At 41.6% G+C, this 22,087-nt stretch overlaps 1 protein-coding gene across 1 annotated transcript in view; it reads left to right on the top strand.

Annotated features, from left to right (window-relative positions):
* SLC1A7 (solute carrier family 1 member 7) overlaps window positions 1-22,087 on the top strand; it is a 622,845-nt gene that overhangs the window by 417,000 nt on the left and 183,758 nt on the right. Inside the window, exon 7 of the mRNA XM_086936195.1 lies at window positions 8,070-8,303. Within this exon, the coding sequence (XP_086792321.1) occupies window positions 8,070-8,303 (234 nt within the window). The remainder of the gene's footprint in view (window positions 1-8,069; window positions 8,304-22,087) is intronic.

The raw sequence follows: 22,087 nt of genomic DNA, 5'->3' as shown, positions 1-22,087 counted from the left end.
TTTTGGGTAAAGGGGTATTTTTAGGGTTCAGGGTCAGTTTTTAGTTTTTGGGTAAAGGGGTATTTTTAGGGTTCAGGGTCAGTTTTTAGTTTTTGGGGTACAGGGTAAAAATAAATTAAATTTAATTTTAAATTAAATTATTTAATAGTAAATAAATTAAATTAAATTACATTGCATTTTTTTGGGGGTTGAGGGTCAGTTTTGAGTTTTTGGGGTACAGGGGTACAGGGTAAAAATAATGTTATATTTTTTATTAATTTACAATAATTAATTTAAATTATATTTCATAAAATTACTTTAATTTATTTTTGGGGTTTAGGGTCAGTTTTCAGTTTCTGGGGTACAGGGGTACATGGTAAAAATAAAGTAATATTAATTTAAATTTAAAATAATAAACGGAAATTAAATTATTTAATATTACATTAAATTATATTTTTAAAATTAAGTTACTATTATATTATTAATATTAACATATACTTACCTATACTTACGTTGTAATGGTATGCGTTGTAAAGGTACCTGCGTTGTAAAAAAATGCGTTGTAAATACATGCGTTGTTACAGTATCCGCGTTGTAAAAACCGCGTTGTAACAGTATGCGGAGTAAAAGTCCGCGTTGTAACATCATATATCCCCTGAAACAGGTGGAATAAAGCTGGTGACCCTGCAATACAGGAAATAATGAGAACGGTGTCATTCTCTGTGTGCAATGCTCTCTAATGGCAGTTTCGCAGAGGGAACAGTGAATGGGATGTTCTGATTGTTACAGTGCTGGGCAGGACAGCACCAAGGTGTGCACTGACAATATGCATTCTTAGAGGAAGCAACTTTGGTAATTGAGACTGCAACCGAGAGCTCCCTAAACAGCGCAGAGAAGACCTTGAAGCACTTTAAGGCGACCCCACACAGCTGTGGGCTGCACATGGACAGCGTCGAGAACCCCTGCACACTGGTTTCTGCACCCTGCATTAACAGCATAACCTGGGGGCGAACATACAGGGGCCTCACAACCCTTGAGTGGGGTCCCTATTCAACCCCAGGCCAATGAACGAATATCTGTGAGCTACTGGAGAATATGGGGCCCTCCTGACATTCTGCATGGGGTGGTCAGCTGCGTCACACCGCCGCTCCTATTTTTATTTATTTATGCATTTTTATATAACGCACACTTTACCCGAAGGCGTCAGACCGCTTCACAATAGGAACAGTAATGATACATGAGGAGAAAATTACAAGTGAACAAATTACAAAAGCAAACATTAAATTACATGAGGTAAAAGTGACAATTGTGAGCAAACAAAATACAAGAGGTAGAAAACGGTGCATTACAGGAGGACAGAGTGACAAGAGTGCAGGTTACAAGAGAAAACAAAGTACAATTAGAGGTATAATACTTCAATATATGGCAGACACTCAGGCACAAGAACAAAGGTTAAGTAGGCAGTGGTGGCACTTGTGCAAGTATCAAAAGCCAACAAAATGTGAGAGGTAGCAAACAGTGTTTTACAAGAGAAAAGAGACGTGTGCATGTTACAAAAGAGTACCAAACACAGGTACAAGGATAATACTGCAATAAATAAATGGCAAACACTCCAACCACAAGAACACACTGGGAAGGCATTTCCATAGCCATGGAGTCGGACGAAGGTTGCCACATACTTGGTTGGGCGCCGTCAAGCGGCCCCTGGCAGCGCCCACTGGGGGCTCTGGACGTACAATTCAATTCAGCCCAGTGCTTAATTTGTAAAACATGAAGCGCCGGGGGTAAAAGCAAACTTTAAAAAATTTCCAAAAACACATCAAAAATGTGATAAAAATCTATACTCTAAATACTCCTCCTCTTGGGTGAATTATCTTCAAACTATTTGCAATTAAATAAAAAATGACTCACCTTTATAGTGACACAAACACAATATGTGTCAATTCAGCTGAAGAGAAAACCTCCTAACCAGATCTGCTTATGCAAAATCAAACAAGCTGCAAGTTCCACGCTTCAATACTCTGCAGCTATATAAGTCCCAAATAAAAGCCTACAATGCTCAATTTGTAAAATATAAAGGGCCAGGGCTGAAAGTAAAATGCAGGTCCGAGATATATTACTTCGGTTCAGCAATTCTGAAGTATCTGGCTAAGCTACAAATCGAGTAATTCATAAACAAATGTGTATGACTTTTGACACAAAGACCTACAAGCACGTTATATATTATTTTGGAACAGTAGTATTACAAAGGATATACAGTGTTAATATCACAAACTGAACTATGTCATCTGTACCACAAAAAGCTAAATTTACCAGAAAAGTATTTCAAATGCACGATGGAGGTAGACTTAATTAAACAGAGATGGCTGTAAAATAAACCAGCTTTAGGAACACATGGAGAGAAATATTGCAGTTCAGCAGGAAATGGTATAGTCCAAAGCTCTCTTTTTAATATAAAATCAGGGCCTTCTGTTGTTATATCACTTAAAATACAAGATTTGAGAAAAATATTGTTGTCTGCTGGTGCGCGTGGAAGACAATGTCTATGGACTGGAATCTATGGAATGCTAAAGTGATTCTGGTATTTTACTGACCTCTGCTGGTCGTTTTCTATCAAGAAAGTTAAATAGAGGCAATTGCCAGAAAAATAGAAAAAGAAAGTCCTTAAGCAGAAAGCAAGTCTAGTATTTTACTGACCTCTACTGGTCGTATATACACGAGGGCTCGAATGCTCGACCTAAAAATGCTATGATATTACTAAATGAGGAAAAGGAATTAGTCATGATGAAGATGGTACATAGCACAGGCCAGGTACCAGGTTTGCACACTGAGTCATTCTGGAATTTGGTCTTTGTGCCATGCAAAGTATTTGAGCTATGAAGAACTAGTGAAATTATTTTTTAAGTAATTAGCTTTATCATCTAGATGACCAAAGCCCAGTAGGAAACTATGTGCACAGTAGTAGTTTACTTATCTTTTTTAATAGATCAGTTCCAGAAAACAACAATTTCTAGAAAGATTTAGAATATTGTTAACATTTTCAAACTGATAAAATTAGTGGCTCTCGTTGCGGAAGTAATCTTTTCGCCTCCTTACTGCCCTACCTGATATTCAGATACAACTGGTTTTAAATGCAATATTTTTTTAATATATTTTGCATCTTTTCTTTATTTACCAACATTCCAAGTTGTATACCTGGAAACCTGCCCCAGGCAAACTCCTGAAAAGATTAGGTGGCTTTTCCCAGCACTCTCTTATTCCTCTCGTGCAGAACTTCCCTTAGCAGAGAAGTCGACCAGGTAAAAGAGGATTCCCAGAGCAAATGCATTTTCTTTTTTCCTACAGCAATAATATTTATTTCCACGAAGAACGCCTTTCCTGTACTCTCCCACAAATTATTTAATGATTTGTTCCCCTTCCCATCCTGGAATGAGAGTTACTACAGGCATGTGCTAGACTAGATGGAAAGGGTCTGATGAGGAGTTTCGAAATGGACACAAATGTAAATATTTGCCGTGGAAGTTTGGAAATGCCTACAAAAGTAAGTTTGGAACGACCTTTTCTCACCCCTTGAGTGGCATTTACTAGTTTGTAAGTATGTGCGCTCATGTAAGCCCTTCTTACATCTGCCAAGAATCACTTAGTGAATTTCAGCAAGATTAACATAAGTTTTACATCTGAATTTACATTTTTTAATAGGGACAATATTTCTACTGCTCTGAGACATAGATTTCAGCCTCACCTTGTTGTACTGGATGTCGGGCACCGGGAAGGCCCTACTGCGGACCGGTTGGGGCAGACGGGAGGCCCTGGAACAGTCCCACGAGCTGCGCATTACTGATGCCCTACCCCTCTGGAGGACTCTGAGCAAGCCTGGGCGGGACGGGGGGGAGGGGGGCAACAACCACAACGGTCGGAGGACGTCATTAACGCGCCGGCGGGACTTAGACCGGGCCCGCGCTGCCGCCTGCACACTCCTGACCTGCTTGTAAGTTTTTTTTTTTAAACTGCAGCAGTCAGGCACAGTGAGTGCAAACAAACGCGGGCAGCGGCCGCGGCTCTGGAGGCCCGTTGCGGCCGCCTTAATAATTTATCTGGGACACTGTGCGCCTTGTTGTTCCCCCAAGACTCCCAAATAAATTATAAAGGCGGCCGCGGCCGCAACGGGCCTCCAGTGCCGCGCGACCGCGGCCGCCTCAAAAATTGTGCCGCCTGGGGCGGACGGCCCCCCCGTTCCCCCCTAGCTACGCGGCTGGGAGTGTGGTTCAGGATAACCTCTCCTTTTCTGCCCAGGTGAAAAAGCTCTCAGGTAGCTGCTTTGGCCTTCTCAAAACGTTAAGGAGTCTTTTACCTCTCCTCCCTAGGACAGCCATAGAGACGGTCATCCGGGCCTTGATCCTCCTCCGATTGGACTACGCTAATGCGTTATACAAAGGCATCCCTGGATATTCTCTGAATAGACTTCAGGTTATTCAGAATGTGGCCCCCAGGCTCCTTTTGGGTATTGCTAAGAGGAGTAGCTTGCGTGAACATCTCCACGCACTCCACTGGTTTCCCGTGGCGGATTGGGTTAAATTTAAATCCCTGGTCATTGCTCATCGAGCACTCTACGGTCGTGGACCTGCCTATCTACAGAAGCGGTTCTCCTTCTATGTCCCGCTGAGACAACTGCGCTCTTGAGCTCTTCTTCTAGCTAGAGTGCCTCGCTTCTTCCTTTAAAAGTTGGGCGGTTGCTCCTTGGCTGTCACGGCTGCCCAGGCTTGGAATGCCCTTCCTCTCTCATTGCGCAATACCTAAGACCCGTTAGCCTTCAAGAAACTTTTTTAAACTTACCTGTTTCCGTAAAAGAGGGTAGTGTAGTTCAGTGACTCTTCTTAGTTCCGCGCCCGGACACTCCTCGGAGTAGCTGTTGCGCGTTATAAGAGTACTTAACAATAACAATAACTAGTAATGCCTGAATGGCGGCAGTCGCTGCGCAGGCACTGCCATCAAGATTATGATGTCCATTTCCCTCTGCCTTTTCATGGTGGTCAGACTGCCATGACAAGGCAGAAGGAAAGGGCTCCGCTCTGGGACCCGAGGGGCACACATGGTGCCCCCCCAAACACCCTTACACCCTGTGCCAGGCACCACATGGTGCCTGGCACTCGGTGCAAGAATGTTTGTCATTGGTGCTTGTGCAGTGGCCCTTTTCCGGGCTGCAACAAAAGCCTTAATTGCAAAAGGCAAGTTTCCAACTGCCTACACAGCAGTCAGATCGTTTTTTGGCAGGCGAGACTGCAGACTACCTGTCGCCGGTCTCGATCCCACAACGATGCGTCTGGCCGCCATCGTAATATGGCCTTTAGAAACTGTCCAAGATCCATCATTCGGATGATCCATGGATGCTGCATTCTTATCAGATGCACCAGCTCTTAATCAGATAATACCCAACATTTTCCAACAAGGCCACAGAGGGAAGATGCCCATCACTCATCCTCAATTTCCAACATGTGTAGTACATGATAAAGGCACACCAGTCAGATTGCTTATCAAGTAAGACACATTTGTTTAGTCAATATCAACCTGAAAGAAGCAGAGATAAAACTGAACCAGGATGGCATGCATAAATCGCATGATTTTTAAAGGATCTACATTAAACAAGGGCCTTCTCGTAAGCATTCAAGTAGGGTTTGTTTCAAAGTAGCAATATTTGTCTGCAAGGCATTATTCAAGTCACATTGCAGGAAACATCAACACCTAGGGCCTAATTCTGATGCGGTTTGAAAGACTTCCTAATGGCATTTGCTCCGTCCGAATTGGATCGGGTACGTGTCTTTCAGACCGAATCAGAAAGGTTTTTGACTGACTGAGTATGATGCGAGTTAGAGGATAGGAATATCCCAAACTGAACCCGGCGGCATTCGGAATGACCGAGCCGAACGGAACAGAATCGTAGGTCTCTACAGGCAGCGTTTCCAAACGACCAATTACAATGCTGGATTTGGACAGCCTTTCCGAATCGTGCCGTCCGACTCGAATCGGCAGTCAGAATGAGACTGGGGGCCTGTAACAACCCCCCTGCACCAGGAGCCTTTCCAATCGGGCCCATGGGTTCCCCCTTTCAACCATGCCTCGTGTGGCAGGAACCAGGGAGTACCCGCCAAAGGGGGCCCGATTTTCCCATAGCACCCCTTTCTTCAATGGGAGCCTATGCATTCGGTCAAAACATTGACTCCCATTGAAGTCAATGATAGTCATATCTGGAAGCACCCGGGTCAAGCGTAATCGGTCGGTCGGGCTCTCCCGATCCGAGTCGGTTGGAAACCATTTCCAAACTGATTCGGTCAGGAAGGTTTCCAGACCGCAAAATAAATACCTTCGGATTTAGCAAAGTAGAAGAATTAGTTGGAAAACATTTCAAGATTCAAGAGTGTAGAACCCGCTGGTGCACAAAAGCATATCTCCATAACAACTTCCGTGCACTTGAAAAACAAAGCAACCAGTAGGAAAATACCTCTGGTAAAGGAGCCATGATGGAGTGGGATAGCTATTACTTTGTGAATGATCTTACTGTTGGTCAACGTGTAACGGTCAAAGGAACAACAAATGGCAGTTTGGTCTCTAATTGTAATCTTGTGGTCATCATTTGCATACATTACCATCCCCCAAGGTAGAACAAAAGTTCCATCTCTCTAAATCGACCTATAAGTATGATGATCTCGTTGCGTTCCAACATCACAACACACACTCATGAAAGATAGCATCCTTCCAATACTGCACAAACCATTACAGAATGTCCTGCTTTCATTAAGCGCACTCCTAAAAATCATCATCCTCAGACGATCTGGTCTTACCCCTTCAGAGCAAGAATGTAAAATGTGTTTAGTCAGTTACTTCCCTCACCTACCCCGGACCAGATTAAAACAAGATTTTGGTATATACCAATAATGTGTATTGTTACTTTACTCATAATATATATGAAAATGTAGAATATTAACAAAACAGCATTTCTTAATGGAAAGTATGATGAGTTACCAAGAGCATAAACAACATTATAAATAATCTTCAGGATACATTACAAAACATTAACCCCTACTGAAATTTCTCAGGTATGGCAAGCAACACAACCATAACTCCCTATTTCACTACTCAACACCAAAAGAAGACCCTTAGGACCTTACCAACTACAAATCCATCACTTACCGCCCATTCATTGGCAAGATCATTGAAAAAGCAGTCAATGTTCAATTGTAAATCACATCAATGCTAACCAATTTAATGCTGGGCTGTTTCTTTTGTGACACATGTTGCACAAACGTAATTTATTTTCTGTGCCTCTTTAAGTTAGCCATTTGCCATCTTAGAACAGTAAGTAAAAAAGGCTAAATGATGGCTACATCATACTGGGCAGCATTGGCTTTGGTGGGCATGCACACATACATATCATCACACTTTTTTTCTTTGATTTTTGTCGAATCAGTTCAACATCGGTAGAGCCACATTTTTTTCTTTTTGTCAATATGGTATAGAATCAGAAATGAATAAACGAAATCAATTGTTCGTAATTGCTTGTAAAATGTGACACCAGTTGGCTTTCATAACGCCTGGTTGTAATTTACTGTAATAAGCTGTTTTTTATTGTTTTTGTCAGGACTTGTGTGTACTATTATTGGACCAGCTTTACTATCATTATCACTATCCCCATTATAACCAGTGCCCTCACTATTGCTACCACCATTATTAATAATACCTTTATTACCATCATTACCGTGTTGGTATGTTTTTACATAAGAAAACTAGACCTATTGGCAATCTATTGGTGGTGTCAAAGCTTGTTTAAAAGTGGTTAGAAAGTGAACTTTCTGTGCTGGAGAGGGGATTATCAAATCATATTACAATTTAACAAATTTCATATGATAAGTTGTTTCTTTAGAAATGCCCATTTATTTCCCTCCCTTTGCCAACGGCGGAATATTTATCACAATTTCTTCTTTTTGTTGTCATTTTGTTACTGTCATCCTCTCCCAGGCCTCCTCGAAGCATGCCCTTTGCTTATTGACTAGTTTGTGTGACATTTTAACATTATGGCATCCTTTTCTTCTCATTAGGTATTTCCCATTTGGCATTGTTTTTCTCATCGCTGGAAAGATACTAGAAATGGATGACCCCACAGCTATTGGGAAGAAGCTGGGCTTCTACGCAATCACCGTGGTTTGTGGACTAGTCGTGCATGGCCTTTTCATTTTGCCAATGATGTATCTCTTCATCACCAAGAAGAACCCAATTGTCTTCATCAGGGGTGTTCTTCAAGCCTTGCTCATAGCTCTGGCTACATCCTCAAGGTATGTGGATTACAGATGGTAATGAGGGTCAGTAGCACATATTGTGTAACATCTGAATGAATTTGACCATAGGGGCCTGATACACAAAGGTATCTGACACTTTGAGTAGGTTTACACTCTTGACTATGTTTACAACTTTTCGGGAGTCACAAACTCCCAGTGTACGTTACTACTTAAAAAAACAGTAGTAAGCCCGGCAGTACAGCAATATCCCACCATTCCCAAAAAGGCACTTACCTGGGAAACAGTTACAGGGTGGGGCAACTTATGGATGGCTTCAACTTGTGTAGAGGACAAGTGGCCCCTTCAAGCGGAAATGTCATGACATGGATATTGCACTCTGGGAATGCAGAATTAAATCTTTTCATTTGAAGTCTTAAGCCCGTTTTGTAACTACGCCAATTCTGTGAGGAGATCGAATCCTTCTTGCACTGATCTAGAGTATAAGTTGCCAGCAATAAATCATCTATATATTGAATCAGAGTAAACCCCCAGAGAAAAACCAATGTTCCAAATTATTTTACAGGTCGTGTGAAAAGATTGAGGGAGTCTCTGTAAATCCTTGAGAAATCCTTGAGAAAGTCAGATCCATGAAAACTGACAGATTTGGAATGTTAACAAGAGCTAGCTGACTCGCCTCATGAATTGCCATAGAAAAGAAAGCAGAGTAAAGATTAACCACGGTGGACCATTGGTCAGTTGTAGGTGATGGAGCCTTTCATAGGGATGCAGGAGAGAATTAGTAGTAGGGTTGTAGACCACAGGGAAATTTGGGATAACCACATTAATAATTGCTCTAAGATCCTATATGAATGTGTACACAATGACTTTCCATGTCTTGCATATCATAAGAATCGGGGTGCTACACATGCCAATAATAGGTACTAGAACCCTTTGCTTTGTCAGATCCGCTATTATAGGGCGGATGTATTTCTCCACCTCAGGTTTTAACCCTTCTTTTTAGTTTCAAAATTAACCTTTACAGGTTCAAGAACAGAGATGTACCCCACATCATTGTCTCCTGCGTACCACAATATGGTCAGTATCAGGGAAAATAACTTATATCAGGAGATATGACAATAGGGCCTAATTCTTCTGAACAACTCAAGCTTTCACATAGTAATGCAAGCAGCTTACTCTCTTATCATTGAGGTATGTTCAAGTGCACACCTCCAGGATAGAAACACAATATTGTTTAATGTTCACAAGCTGTTTCAACCTAACAAGTTTAAGTGAGATGTTTGGGTGAGCAGGAAAACATGCTTAACACTAATGGGTCCTACAGAAATGGACATGGGGTCTGTAATATGGTGGGGTATGCTCTGATTAGAAATTCTGACTGCATCTATGGACAGGCCTGAGAGAGGTAAAATGGAAATTAAAATATTTTAAGAGCCTAGTGACTAGCACCCTTGTCAATAAGACAAGTAGTACAATTACCATTAATGACACAAACTACATGGGGTCATTTTGATCTTCCAGGCTTAAGATTTTCATGGCGCAGTTTGGACCTCTTGGGCTGTCTTAAAATTGAGGGTATGGATTCTGAGCAATTTGATGAAACCTAGGGTGGTGTGAGCATCCGGGAAGATTGGGAGTCGTATTTGGGAAATCCCATTTTCAATGTTCAAGCTGACCACATGAAAAGTCCGAACTTCGTAGACCCTCAGCCTCTCTCCAGCCCATCCCATTTCCCCCTACCATTCCTCACAACTTCCTATCCTCCTTTGCATTCCCCCCATTGCTGAGTCCCTCATCCCAATCCTTTAACCACTGGCTGCATAGTCTGCAATTCCACAGATAATAATTTTGATTCAATAAGCCCTTTCTTTTTCTCCTCAGTGGCGAAGCAGTGATTGGAGACTGTTACTAATTCTGCTAGCTTGTTAGTATGCATTCCAATGCATTTGGTTGTCATTTAGGGGCTGATTATGATGATGGACGGACTTCAGTCCGTCCGCCATTGTATCAGGGAATGGGACCGCCTGCCTACAACGTGGTGGTCCCACAATAGGCATTACAATGCGACCACCACCACAGGGGTCACAGTGCCTTTCTTTTACATTGTGGTGGGTGCTGCTGGCTGCAGAACCCGCCTCAATGTAAAAAAGGGACATTTTACGTATCCCTGCTCTATGTAGCAGGTGCCATGCAGTGCCTGCCACATGGTGCAGTGATATGTAGGGGGGCACCATAGGTGCCCCCCAGGTCCCATGTCTGAGGGCTAGGGGGGAAAGGGAGCTCGCTACGGGACCCCAAAGTGTCTCTTTCCACCGACCTTTTCATGGCGGGTTAACTGCCATAAAAAGGCCGGTGGAAAGGAACATTGTAATCCCTATGCCACCATTGTAGGGAATACAATTCTCCACAATGCACCGGCGGGCTTACGGAGCCTGTCAGATGCGTGGCAGTTGGACTTTGCAACCACCATCTCCCCCGCCCGCCATTGTAATATGGCGTGCGGGAAACATCAATTCGATGGCGGGGAAAGAAGGTTGGTGGCGGTCTCCCCGCCATCGTAATCAGCTCCTTAGTTTTTAACGTTTGGCAACAACCCCTGCACAAAAGCAGCAAAGGCAGCTTTCTGACCCATCTCTATCTGAAGGGCTATATATGAATACTATTCAAACACATCCTTAGGTCTGTCCAAATAGTTAGTTGGTGTCTCCCCCATGTTCAGCTTACAATTGGAAAATTTAGTCCAATCGATTTTCTGTGGGCATATCTCTGGAATCTCATTCAACAGGGCATCCTTTGTGGCATCCAACCCCCCATCATTCCCAGGAGCCTGCCTTGGCCATGAAGCTTTCACCACCAGTCTTTCTCTCACTTAATTTGGCACTATCAATCACAACTGATTCACATCAGCCCAATGTAGGCTGTGCACCTCAATCACAGTCAGTAATTCTTCTCGAGTTTGAGTTAAATTTTGCTGTATGCTCCGGAATTGTTTATTTATGTTCATTAAGCCAGAGGGGGGGGAGTGGGGGGGGGGGGTGGTCAATGGAACATTAACCTCAACTCTGTCTCTGGCCATTGGATAGTCCCCCAAAGGGAGAAAGATAAAGGAGGAGAATAAGTGTTTATCATTAGCATCACTTGGTTGGAAGGAGGAAACAATCTAGGTAGTCGACCTGCAGTTTGTCCTAAGCTTTCGTGAAGGATCGTGGGACTGCAGTCTTGCTGGTCCCTATTCGGGGCAGATCATGCACATGCTTTAGGCTGATCCACAGTAGTGTAGTAGAAGTAGAATCACCCTCTGACCTTGTTGCTTTGCTGTTAGTTAATTGGTTCACTCGCTTGCACATTAACCTCTTGTGCGCCTGTCCCACAAGCGCTGCTCCGTTTCTGGGTGCAACACTGGTGGCACATGTCCAACAAATTCTTCCCCTTTGGATCGTCGCACTCTTTCCCTTGTGCCTGTGGCTCAAATATCTGTGGGAATAGATATACAGGAGGAGAAGCAGGTAGAGCACCTTGACTCTATCCCTAAGGTGGCTGATTTAATATTCCAGCTTCTTCTAAGTATTTATCATACTCCGGACCTTGAATTCATATTTTTGCTGCTTGTGTGCCTCCTCATTGCACTGTATGAAGAGAGTCACTGCTGGGCATCTATTCATAGGGTTTTGTAATTGAAGCTACCATGTTCCGGAAAGGACTTATTTGCATCCTCATTAGTAAACCCAAGCATCTTCTTTAACCACTTCGATGCTAAGGCTTTTCCCGCTGTGCGCTGGATTATTGAAAAGTACATTATACATGACGAGTTATCCTTGTCATTAGCATCCAGGCCCCATTAGTCATGACGAGTTATCCTTGTCATTAGCATCCAAGTGGTTAAGTATTTGTAAATGCGTTTACAATATTGGCGGCATATAGTAAGTGCAGGAGGTCCTTTCGGAAAAGGTGTGACTCATTTAGATTGTCCGGCCCTCATCACGACTTTCTTATTATCCACTCACATTCTGGTTGACAGGGAAGGATCTGCAGGTCTCGGGCACAGCTTATCCCATGGGGTGTTGTGACAAAATATTGGTAAAGCTTTATCAAGATACAAAAATATCATGTCAAGAATTTCGAGACGTCATAAACATCACCAACAGGAATATTGAAGCTAAAAATAGTGTTTTTAATATCATTGTAAAAAATATTGATGTAGAAAATATAGCTGTATGTGGTATCATTTGTAAGTGCTAATTAGTATGTAATTTATTGTAGTGTTTGATTCTATATGTTTATTATTTTTTCATTTGTGTTTTTATATTGTTAATGTATTGTTGAGATTTATATTTTTTGGTTGTGTTAATGTATACAAATAAAGGTTTTATACTTTTTTTGAGGTAGGCTATTGGGTTTTTAGGGGATGATGGAGAGTTGATTTAAAACAGATGTATTTTTTAAAATACATTTTATGTTATGTTACTGATGTGCAAATTAATATATGCCAGTTTTTAAATGTATTTTATTACATTAATATATTTCATAAATGTTATTTTTAAAATAATCCAAATATATTCAATGGTATTATTAGTATTAAATAAAAAAATTAAAAGATATATTTTTTTTAAATAAAAAATTATGTGAAAATCACAAATATATAAACATGCATTTTAACAAAGCAATGCAATTTGAATGTTTTTAAATCAAAGTTTTACATTTTTTAAATCTTTGCTGAAAATTAATTTAAATATAACGCATTTTACTTTTTTTAATTACGATTCCATATTTAAAATAAATACATCTGTAAATAGAAATTGTTTTTATATATTATTTTTTATATTATGATTGTCAATTTTGGATTATGATTACATTGTTTATTTTATGGTTTAAAGTTTAGGAAAGGTAGTAAACATTGTATTGTAAAACTATATTAATTATTAATATTAATACAGATATTTGTTATATGTTAATTTTTAAATATCAATATATATGTTTGTGGTTTTGTTAGTGTGTTTTTAGATTAAGTTGTAGTTTATTTTATAGTTAAAAAATGTGTGTGAGCATGGCTGTGCATATAACATTTTCAATTTGTATTACCTTGTTTAAATGTTTTTGATTGTAACGAAAATAGTAAACTTCACCTGTTTAGGGTCCAACACCTTCTTCAAATAGCCTTAAATTGGAGTGGGAATAGTAAACGCCACCCCTTTTGTGCTAACACCTTCTACTAATATGTTAAGATTGGAATGAGCTTAGTAAATGTAACCCCATTTTGGGGCCCGAATATAACTTGGGCGGTGCGTCACTGAATCCACCCCTCCGCCACACCCTCAAAGCAGTGGTCAGACCGCCCACTAGATTAGAAGTTTATTCCTGTCTGGCAGGCTGTTTTTTATCGTTCCTAATGCAGTGCTTCTAAAAACGTCAAAAACAGTTCCTGCATGGCATGGCCTACAAAGTCCATGCTGTGCAGTAACTGGGATGCATGCACTAAGGGGGGCATATCTTGTGACATCCCCATGCAGAAGAGGCAAAGGAGGCCCTGCAGAAACCCCTTTGTATCCTCTCCGCCACGGTTTTTATGGAGGAGGAAGCTCCATGACACCGCCGGCAGAGAGGAAACTTGTAATACGCTTGGCGGGACCGCGGCGGTGCTGCACAGCATATTCTGCCAGGGAATGGCGGCTCTCTGGCAGCTGCGGGGAGGCTGTGGCAGTTCCTCCACCCGACTCTTAAAAGGGTGGTCAGGTGACCATCACTACAGTGGACTCGTAATCGGGGCCGAACTTTCCACCAGTTTCTTCAAAATAGTTTATGTTGGAGTGTGCTTATTTAATTTTATAATCTCGGTTTGAAACCCTTGGTTTAATTTTCTTTTGTATGTGGTAGAAATAGTTTGTGTTATACCATTAGTATTGTGGGTGTTTAGAATTATAATACAAAATACTTTGTAGTATGTTTGTAAGCACTAATATTATTAGATATATTTTTTATAGAATAAAGATATTGTATATATGGTCAAAAATGTATTTAATGTATATATTTACTTTTGTAAACATATATTTCAGCTTAAAATTAAACATTTATATATAGTTAAGTAAATAAAGCAGTTTTATAAATTTTTATTATTAAACAAAAAATTCAAATTACATTTAAATACTATTGTAAATTTTACACTTTTATTTTGCATTGTTTAATATTTTTTTAATTAAATCTTACATTGTTTTATTTATATATTTCCTACATCATTTTAACATAAGTTTTACTCAGTATGTATTAAATAATTGTGTATATTTTATACTATCATTTAGTTTACAGTTCACAAGTTTTTTTTACATTTTCTTACAACATTTTTGACATTATTTATATGTTTAATAATTTTTTTTTAAAAAATTCAGACATTTATTTAATATCTATACATTATTTCACATTCATTTCTTGGGGAGATATTCTTTTTTTTTTTGTTTCATTTAGCGGCCATTTTTTTTTCCAGCTACCTTCTATTTTGTATTCTATTGGTATTTTTTTGCTCTATTTTCCTGGAACCAGGTTGCGGTAAGGTGCTGCTGTTCGTTCGAACAAGTAAGTCCTAGTTTAACGATTTTTTAAGAGTTTTGAGGGTAGGTATAAAATAATGATAGTGTTGTTTCTGGGTTCTTGTATATTTAGATGTATAATAGTATAGTTTTTCACTAGTTTGTAGTTTTGGGTTCTCGTCTATTATTTTAGTCATGTATCATTAGGTTATGTTAAACTGTGTTATGTAACTTAGATTTTGATGATTATGGGCCTGATAACAAGTTTGGAGCTCCGACTGCCCGATGACCGCATCTGCTCCTGCCAGTAGTCCACAGCACTGGCAGTATAAAGACTACCGTATTGCGAGTTGACCAAGATGCCGACAGTGTGGATGCAGAGAACTTGTGGTGGTGGTGAGTACTTTTTACCAACTATATTGATGCCTATGTGTGAGGTTCAACTACATATGTGTCGGATGCACACATATGCATGATACATGTGGAAAATACAATCTACCCATTACCGGAGTCTGGCCCATATGTGGGCAGTTCTGGCAATGGCTATATGGTACGAAAAGGACTCACCTGTAGATCGTCGCAAACTGGGTTGTATTCCTTGGGGTGAAGAAGGGGGGATCTGGAGAAATGGATCCACATCTGCTTGGATGAGCAAGAACAGGGTGAGTGTGTACCCCAAATCCATCCCGTCTGCCACCTTGAAGCAGGTGGTCGGACCTTAGTGGACAGCTTGTGGAAAAGGCAACTCATAATACGCCTGGTGGTGCAACTCCCCTGTACCGCCCTATGGTGGCTGCGTTCGCCCGACCATGAACCTGGCAGTCTGCCGCCGGTCTGCTGGCAGTCTCGACAGTACACCCATGGTCTTCGCAAAAGCAATCTGCCCAACTCGTAATACGAAGGTCGTACCACCGAGATCTCAATGCTTGGACCTCCCAGCCAGTACAGCTATCCCCAGGACAGCCAAACTCGTAATAAGGCTCTAAGTGTGATGCATATGTATTTTTGGAAAAATAGCGAATTTTGCGAGTGGGTTTTCCTGTTTACTCTATGGGTTTTTGTCTACCAACATTTCCTATGGGCATTGAGAGTTTCAGAAATCAAATTTGATTTATAATAAACCCATGCTTCTTACATCGATTTCCTTTTTCAGATTTCATGGAGCGTTCTCTTTTTTTTTAATATGTTTTCTGTTTTTTTATGGTTCCTATATACCTTGGATTGCTTTAAGGGATTTCTATTGGATTCATTTTAATGTTGTATTTTTGGGACTTTTGGTTAATACTTTTCCTATTTTTGGTGGATTATTATTTTTTACTACATGGATTCAGAGGAAGATCTGCAGCTACACAGTAGTAAGTTTTATTTATTTTGTTTGTTTTACTTTGGGAAATGTTATGTTTCATTGTTTGTGTTAATATTATGTGATTGTTATTTGGAATTTTGTGTTTATATATATTCTAATTAATTTATGTGATGGATTGAGTTTGTTTTTAGTTTTTTGGTTTGTTGCGGGTACATATTTTGTTTAAATAATTTATGTATTATTTTATTATCTTAGTCTTTATTAACATTGACATTTTATTTAACTTTTAGACTGATTTAATAAATATTATATTTATTATTTATTAAAAAAATTGTCATGTTGGTTTACATTTTGTGATTTTTTTAGGAACTTTGGTTGGTTACCATTTTTTTTAATGCTTTTGGCTATCAGAAGTATAATCTACTCCTTTGTTATTTATAAAGAGTTCCACTTTAAAGTGTAACATGTTGTACATTCTTCTGGTTTGTTTGTGAAGTATAGGGGCAATCTGGCTAACAGATTGCTCAATTTGTAGTTGCTGGTAACTTTAATCTTTTTGTAATGTTTCTCTAAATGTGTATAATGTATTTTGGGTTCAGCCTATGGTGGATTGGATGGCATTATGCCATCCTTCTACTGAGTTGTTGTTTTTTTACTTTCTGTGCCAAGGTGCTGTCTTAGACATTCCACCATTGTATTTGGAATTTGGGTGGGCGTCTGTGTCCAGAGTGATGCAGTCTGTCCACCCAAGTGTCTTGGAAATATTCTCATAGAGGGCTTAGGGCCTCATTAGGATAGCGGAGGTTCCGCTACCGCCAGCTGGTCAGTGGTGGGCCCTTCACCATCGTAATACTGTTTTCGTAGAGACCGCTCGCCACTAAAACATTGGCTCACATTGTGGCACTGGAACCGCCGTAGGATTTCTGATATCCCTTTCCTCCTTTTGCTTTGCTGCATACAAACCGCAGCAAAATGAATGGCAGAAACGGTTTTGGGGGCCCGTAGTGGTGCAGGGACATGTACCCTGATGGAGCATCGGCCTGACCCTAATACCTACAATGGGGGCGGTGCCTGTGGAGCCACTTCCATAGGAATTACGATGTCCCTTTCCCTCTGCCTAAATGCTGGTCCAACCACTATGTAAAGGCTGACAAAAAGGGGTTTTGGGTGCTCCTAGCAGGGCCCCCATTCCTGCAGGGCCTCCGCTATGGGGCCTGGAGGCACACCTGGGCCTCCCTCAAACTTCCATGCACCGTTTTCCAAGGACCACATGGTGCCTGGCATATGGTTCATGGATGTTTGCAAAATGCCTTTTTCCGTTGCAATTTGTCCAGGCCGCAGCACAAGCTGCAATGGAAAAAGGCATTTATCCGAAAGCCTACACAGCAGTTGCATTGTAATTAGGCAGGTGGAACTACTAACTATGGGGCCGATTAGGATTGCAGTGAATCCGCATCCTCCAGGCCGGCAGAAGCCACAGCCGGCCCGGAGGATGCAGATTCACCGCTGCGGTACCTTCAAGGACCCCCCGCCAGATTAGGATGGCTGGGGGGTCATCGGCGGACGGGAAGACCGTCCGCCGCTTTTAAGCTGCGGTCGCCTTCCGACCGTGGCGGAAAAGCTCTAATATGGTGGCGGTGTCTATGAGACACCGCCAGCCATATTCGGATGGGGCAGAAAACATGCTTTTCCGTGGCGGCTTTTCCGCCGTGGAAAAGCATGTGGCCTTTTGTGTTTGGGGGCCGGTTGCGGGCCCCCAGGGGTGTTGGGGGGTGGGGGTGCACATGGGGGGTACCTATGGTACCCCCCTGCCTTTGCATGCACATGCAAAGGGAAAACATGCATATTTAACATTGCGGAGGGTGCTGCTTCAAGCAGCACCCGCCGCAATGTTAACTATACGGGATGTGACCGTCAGGGTGGCGGTCAAATCCTAATTCCAAGGGAGGGAACGCCGCTGCCCCTGCGGAAGGTCCCTCCACCTCGGGAGTGGCGGACGGACGCAGGTCCGTCCGCCATCCTAATAGGCCTTTATATGCCGAGCACTTTCATTCCTGCTGCAATGGCGGTCGGACGCTTGTTGCTTTGCCATATTTCCTATTTATATTTTCTGTTGATGCGCTTTCTTGGCTGTATGTGTAGGCTGTGTGATTTAGCAAGTACTCTCCTTTATGCAATGGTGTGTATTTTGCTGCCTTTGTCTTTGTATCTGAAAGTAGTCTAATTGTATACATATTTACATACAATATCTGTATCTGCTTTTTTGCGGCAGTGCAGCCGTTTTAAAAAATGGGCGCAGTTGCGTCGGCCATTGGCCGACGGCAGCACCAGCGAGTTAGTGCTGCCCTCGGCCAATGGCCGACGGCAGCAGCCAACGGGTTAAAGTTTGTACGCTTGTTATTTACGTGTAAAAATATGCAATAACATCTTTTTTTGTATTTTTACATGTATGTTCTGTTTAGATGTTTCACACTGCAGCTTTTCTGATTGGGGTGTTATCATGTGGAGCAGGTGCTTTCTTTGCTGTTAGATGAAAAACAAAATGTCAGTTTCATTTTAAATGTTAATTTGTTGGTAGTTTGTAGAGGTTGAGGTCATTAGGTTTATTTTTGATGTATCTACACTTACTTTCCTATATCTTTAGCTGGTTTGTGATACCTGTGCTTTTTCTGGCAGTTTTTTTTTCTTTCAGGAAGCCTATGTAAAGATATATATGTTGGAGAGTGTTTTACTAATGGGTCAATATTTTATATTTTTAAATATATTAACAAGTACGTTTTAGTTTAAAAATACGTTTTACTAACTTATTTAGGTAGTTGTTGAGATTGATAAATTTCTTCTTTAATGGTCTGGTCAGAGAATACAGCAGTTTACTTGTCGTTTTTGAAGTATTTAGGTATTTAAATTAGTGTGCCATTTATATTGTTTATTTAATTGTTTGATTTTATTGGTTAAAGTTATTTATACTTTTATTTTATTGGTTGGGATAGTTTAAGTTTGAATTTTGTTCTATCAGTTATGTCCTTCTTTGGTAAATTCTAATTTAGGTTTAAATTATAATGCATGACATAGAGTTTGATAGTTTCCACTGCTCCTGGATGTTTTCTCCCCCTGGCAGCTCAGTGAATTGGGAGGGACTCTGAGTCCCAGCAGCCCCATCACTGCCAGCAACGTCAACGCTCTTAAAAGCGCACCTGGAGTCCGGTGTGGGATGCCCACGAGGATGCGTCTGGGCAAAGCCCGGGCCAAGGGTGGGCCAGTCCACGCCCGTCAAAGGCTGGGCTGGGCCCCCCCACTAACATTTGGTCCAGCAGAGAGTGAACCCTTAACTTTCAGGTACCGCACTACTGATTTCTTTAAACAGTTATTAACATTCCCTCAGCCCACCTATTTAAGAAACTAAAAATTCAAAAATGAGTAAGCGCAAGGGGTGTCCAGATTGTACTGGAGTAGCGGGAACGCTGGATGCTTTTATCACGCGCACTGAATCAATGCTTACTCGTGAGATACAGTTAACTGAGTGGTATCTTTCACTCGACCCACTCACCCATTAGGCATTGACAACTCAACCAGCATTCTGCAATTATCTCCCACCGCTGGGATAAACCCCCCTTCACCTCACCCTCCACCAGACCCAGTTGCCCCTATCTCTTCTGATACTCCAAATGGGTCCAGTACAGGAATAACAGACCAGGCTTCCAAGTCACATAATGATGATCTAATGAGTGAACCTCCAGTAAGGCGAAGGAAGGACGCAGGGGCACAAAAACCTAAACCAACTAAAGAGGTTCGTTTAGCCAAACTCACGAATCCTAAAGGGCACGGTGATCCAGCACAGGGACAAAGCCCTACTTCATTGGCCTCTGACTAGTCAACACTACCCTCCCAGCTGGACGGAGATGAATTTTGGCAATGAATGGAGACCCTGGTTATGCTTTCACTAAGCCCCTTGCAGCTGAAGCTATCTGAAATTAAATGGAGGCTGGCCAAACTAGAGGGTCTTGGTTTGCAGGGTCACACTCATACATCACACTCCACTGCGCTAATGAAAGAAGGACAAAGGACTCATAGAGAAAATATTCAGAAACCTTGTCGAAATATGAACTTGAGTACTCTTGCTCCATCCCTTGCCCCGCAGGGGCTAATCACCATAGTGCAAAGGACTGGCAACTCCTCTAATTTGAGGTAACTCGTAACTACTTCCCCCCTAATCCGTAGTAATACCTCCGATTGGCCCATTTGTAATCCACACTTAAGTAAAACCGTGGGAGCCAATGTTGTCAGTTTAAATCAGGGGGAAAATATTAGGTCGGAACTGCTGCATCTACCTCCTTCAGCGGCTGCCCTTGCATTGGTTTTAGGTAATGTCCCCATTCTGAGGGAAGGTCAGTTTGAATCCATGATCCAGTTAATTGATAAATCTTTTCACTGGTTGGCTATCCATACAACAGGCTGGATGAGGGGGGGGGGGGGGGTTGTCTTGCCTTGCCAGTCATATTATTATGGCAAGAAGGGTAAGGTGGTTGGGACTGACCCAAAAAAACCTGGAAGGCGATTGTGTGGTACTCAACTTTAATAACTCATCAATATCCAGATCGCTTTTGTTTCAGTTACACAGGGTACCACCTAGGGTCTCCCTGTTTGCAGCCCTCCCTTTGAGTCACTTTTATACCCCTGTACCTCATATATCTCTGGAACCAATAAAGAACTATATGGAGGGTCATACAAATCTTACCTCCCTGGGAAACTCGGGCATACCTACCTTGAATAGATTTGCCCCTCTCTCAGGTATGGCCCTCTGTGACAGACTGCCCCCAAGGCCACCAAGGGTATCTCCCTACTACAATCTGTACCACATGACATTACCGAGTCCCTTATATCGTCTGACCAGAAGCCAAGGGAGCCTAGTAGGTTTTTGTTTGCATCTTGGAATGTTGTGGCATTAGAAATAGGTTGGGTGATGACCAGTTTGTAAAAACTTGGCAGAATTGCGACATAATTTCCTTCCAACAAACCTGGGCAAATGACTATCGCTCTTTTCAAAATAGGGCTGCTCCGTCACCATCATGGAGGCCTAAGGGGGGCTTGTTAGCACTGATCCCTAACACGTCGGCCCTGAAAATAAAGACGTTTATAGACAAAAGCCAGCTTTTCCACATCCTTATTTTTGAGGTGGCTAAACAAGGCATATGGCTTTTAGTTAACTTCTACAATAACAATTTGGGGCCTAATATGTACCCTGCTGTAGACTAAGTAAATAGGGATTTGGATGAAATATTACCAAGGTTAAAGGAACCTATAAATATTATATGGCTGGGAGATTTTAACATTCATCCTTGTAAATATAACCTAGATAATGTATGTGGTTTGGTGGACCTTCCGGGGAATCCGCTATGTCATTTTTCACACTGCACACATGGTAACAGTCTTAATTGAATACTATCAACCAGGAATTTGGAGATTGTGAATAACTATTCTTCCCTCTCTGACTCCCTGGTAAAAACCTTTCTACGGTCTGACTATGAAGCAACTATTGATTTTATCCTGGTCTCAAACCCTTTTAATGAGACCTGCACTAATGTTGATGCCCAATTCACAACTTTTAGTGATCAAGCCATCTTAACCTGTGAGTTTCAATCTGTCCCCAGAGAAGTGCCCACCGAACAGGACGTTGATCCACCACTCTCAGCGAGAAGAAATGGATACCAGCTCAAGTGGGCCCAGATTCATAGTTCTAAATTCCTTTTCGAAATGGTGAACAACTCTCTTGATAGCATCGAAACCTGCTTGGATTCGAATATCTCTCCCCGCGTAATGTTACTAGGGTTTACAAAAATCCTAGAAAACATAAGCAGTTATAAACCCAAAAGGACAGAGGGCTGGTTTGATACATCTTGTTCAAAATCAAGAAAGGCTCTGGCAATTGCACTCAGGACCCAACCTAGAGACTCATTATTAATTGCAACACTGCGTAGGGAGTTTAAATTGGCAAGAAAGTC

This window comes from Lissotriton vulgaris, chromosome 1_1 (assembly GCF_964263255.1).
Source record: "Lissotriton vulgaris chromosome 1_1, aLisVul1.2, whole genome shotgun sequence".
In the NCBI taxonomy this organism is placed as follows: domain Eukaryota; kingdom Metazoa; phylum Chordata; class Amphibia; order Caudata; family Salamandridae; genus Lissotriton; species Lissotriton vulgaris.
The sequence above is the reverse complement of the archived record's forward strand: the minus strand, read 5'-3'. Positions and strand labels throughout refer to the sequence as shown.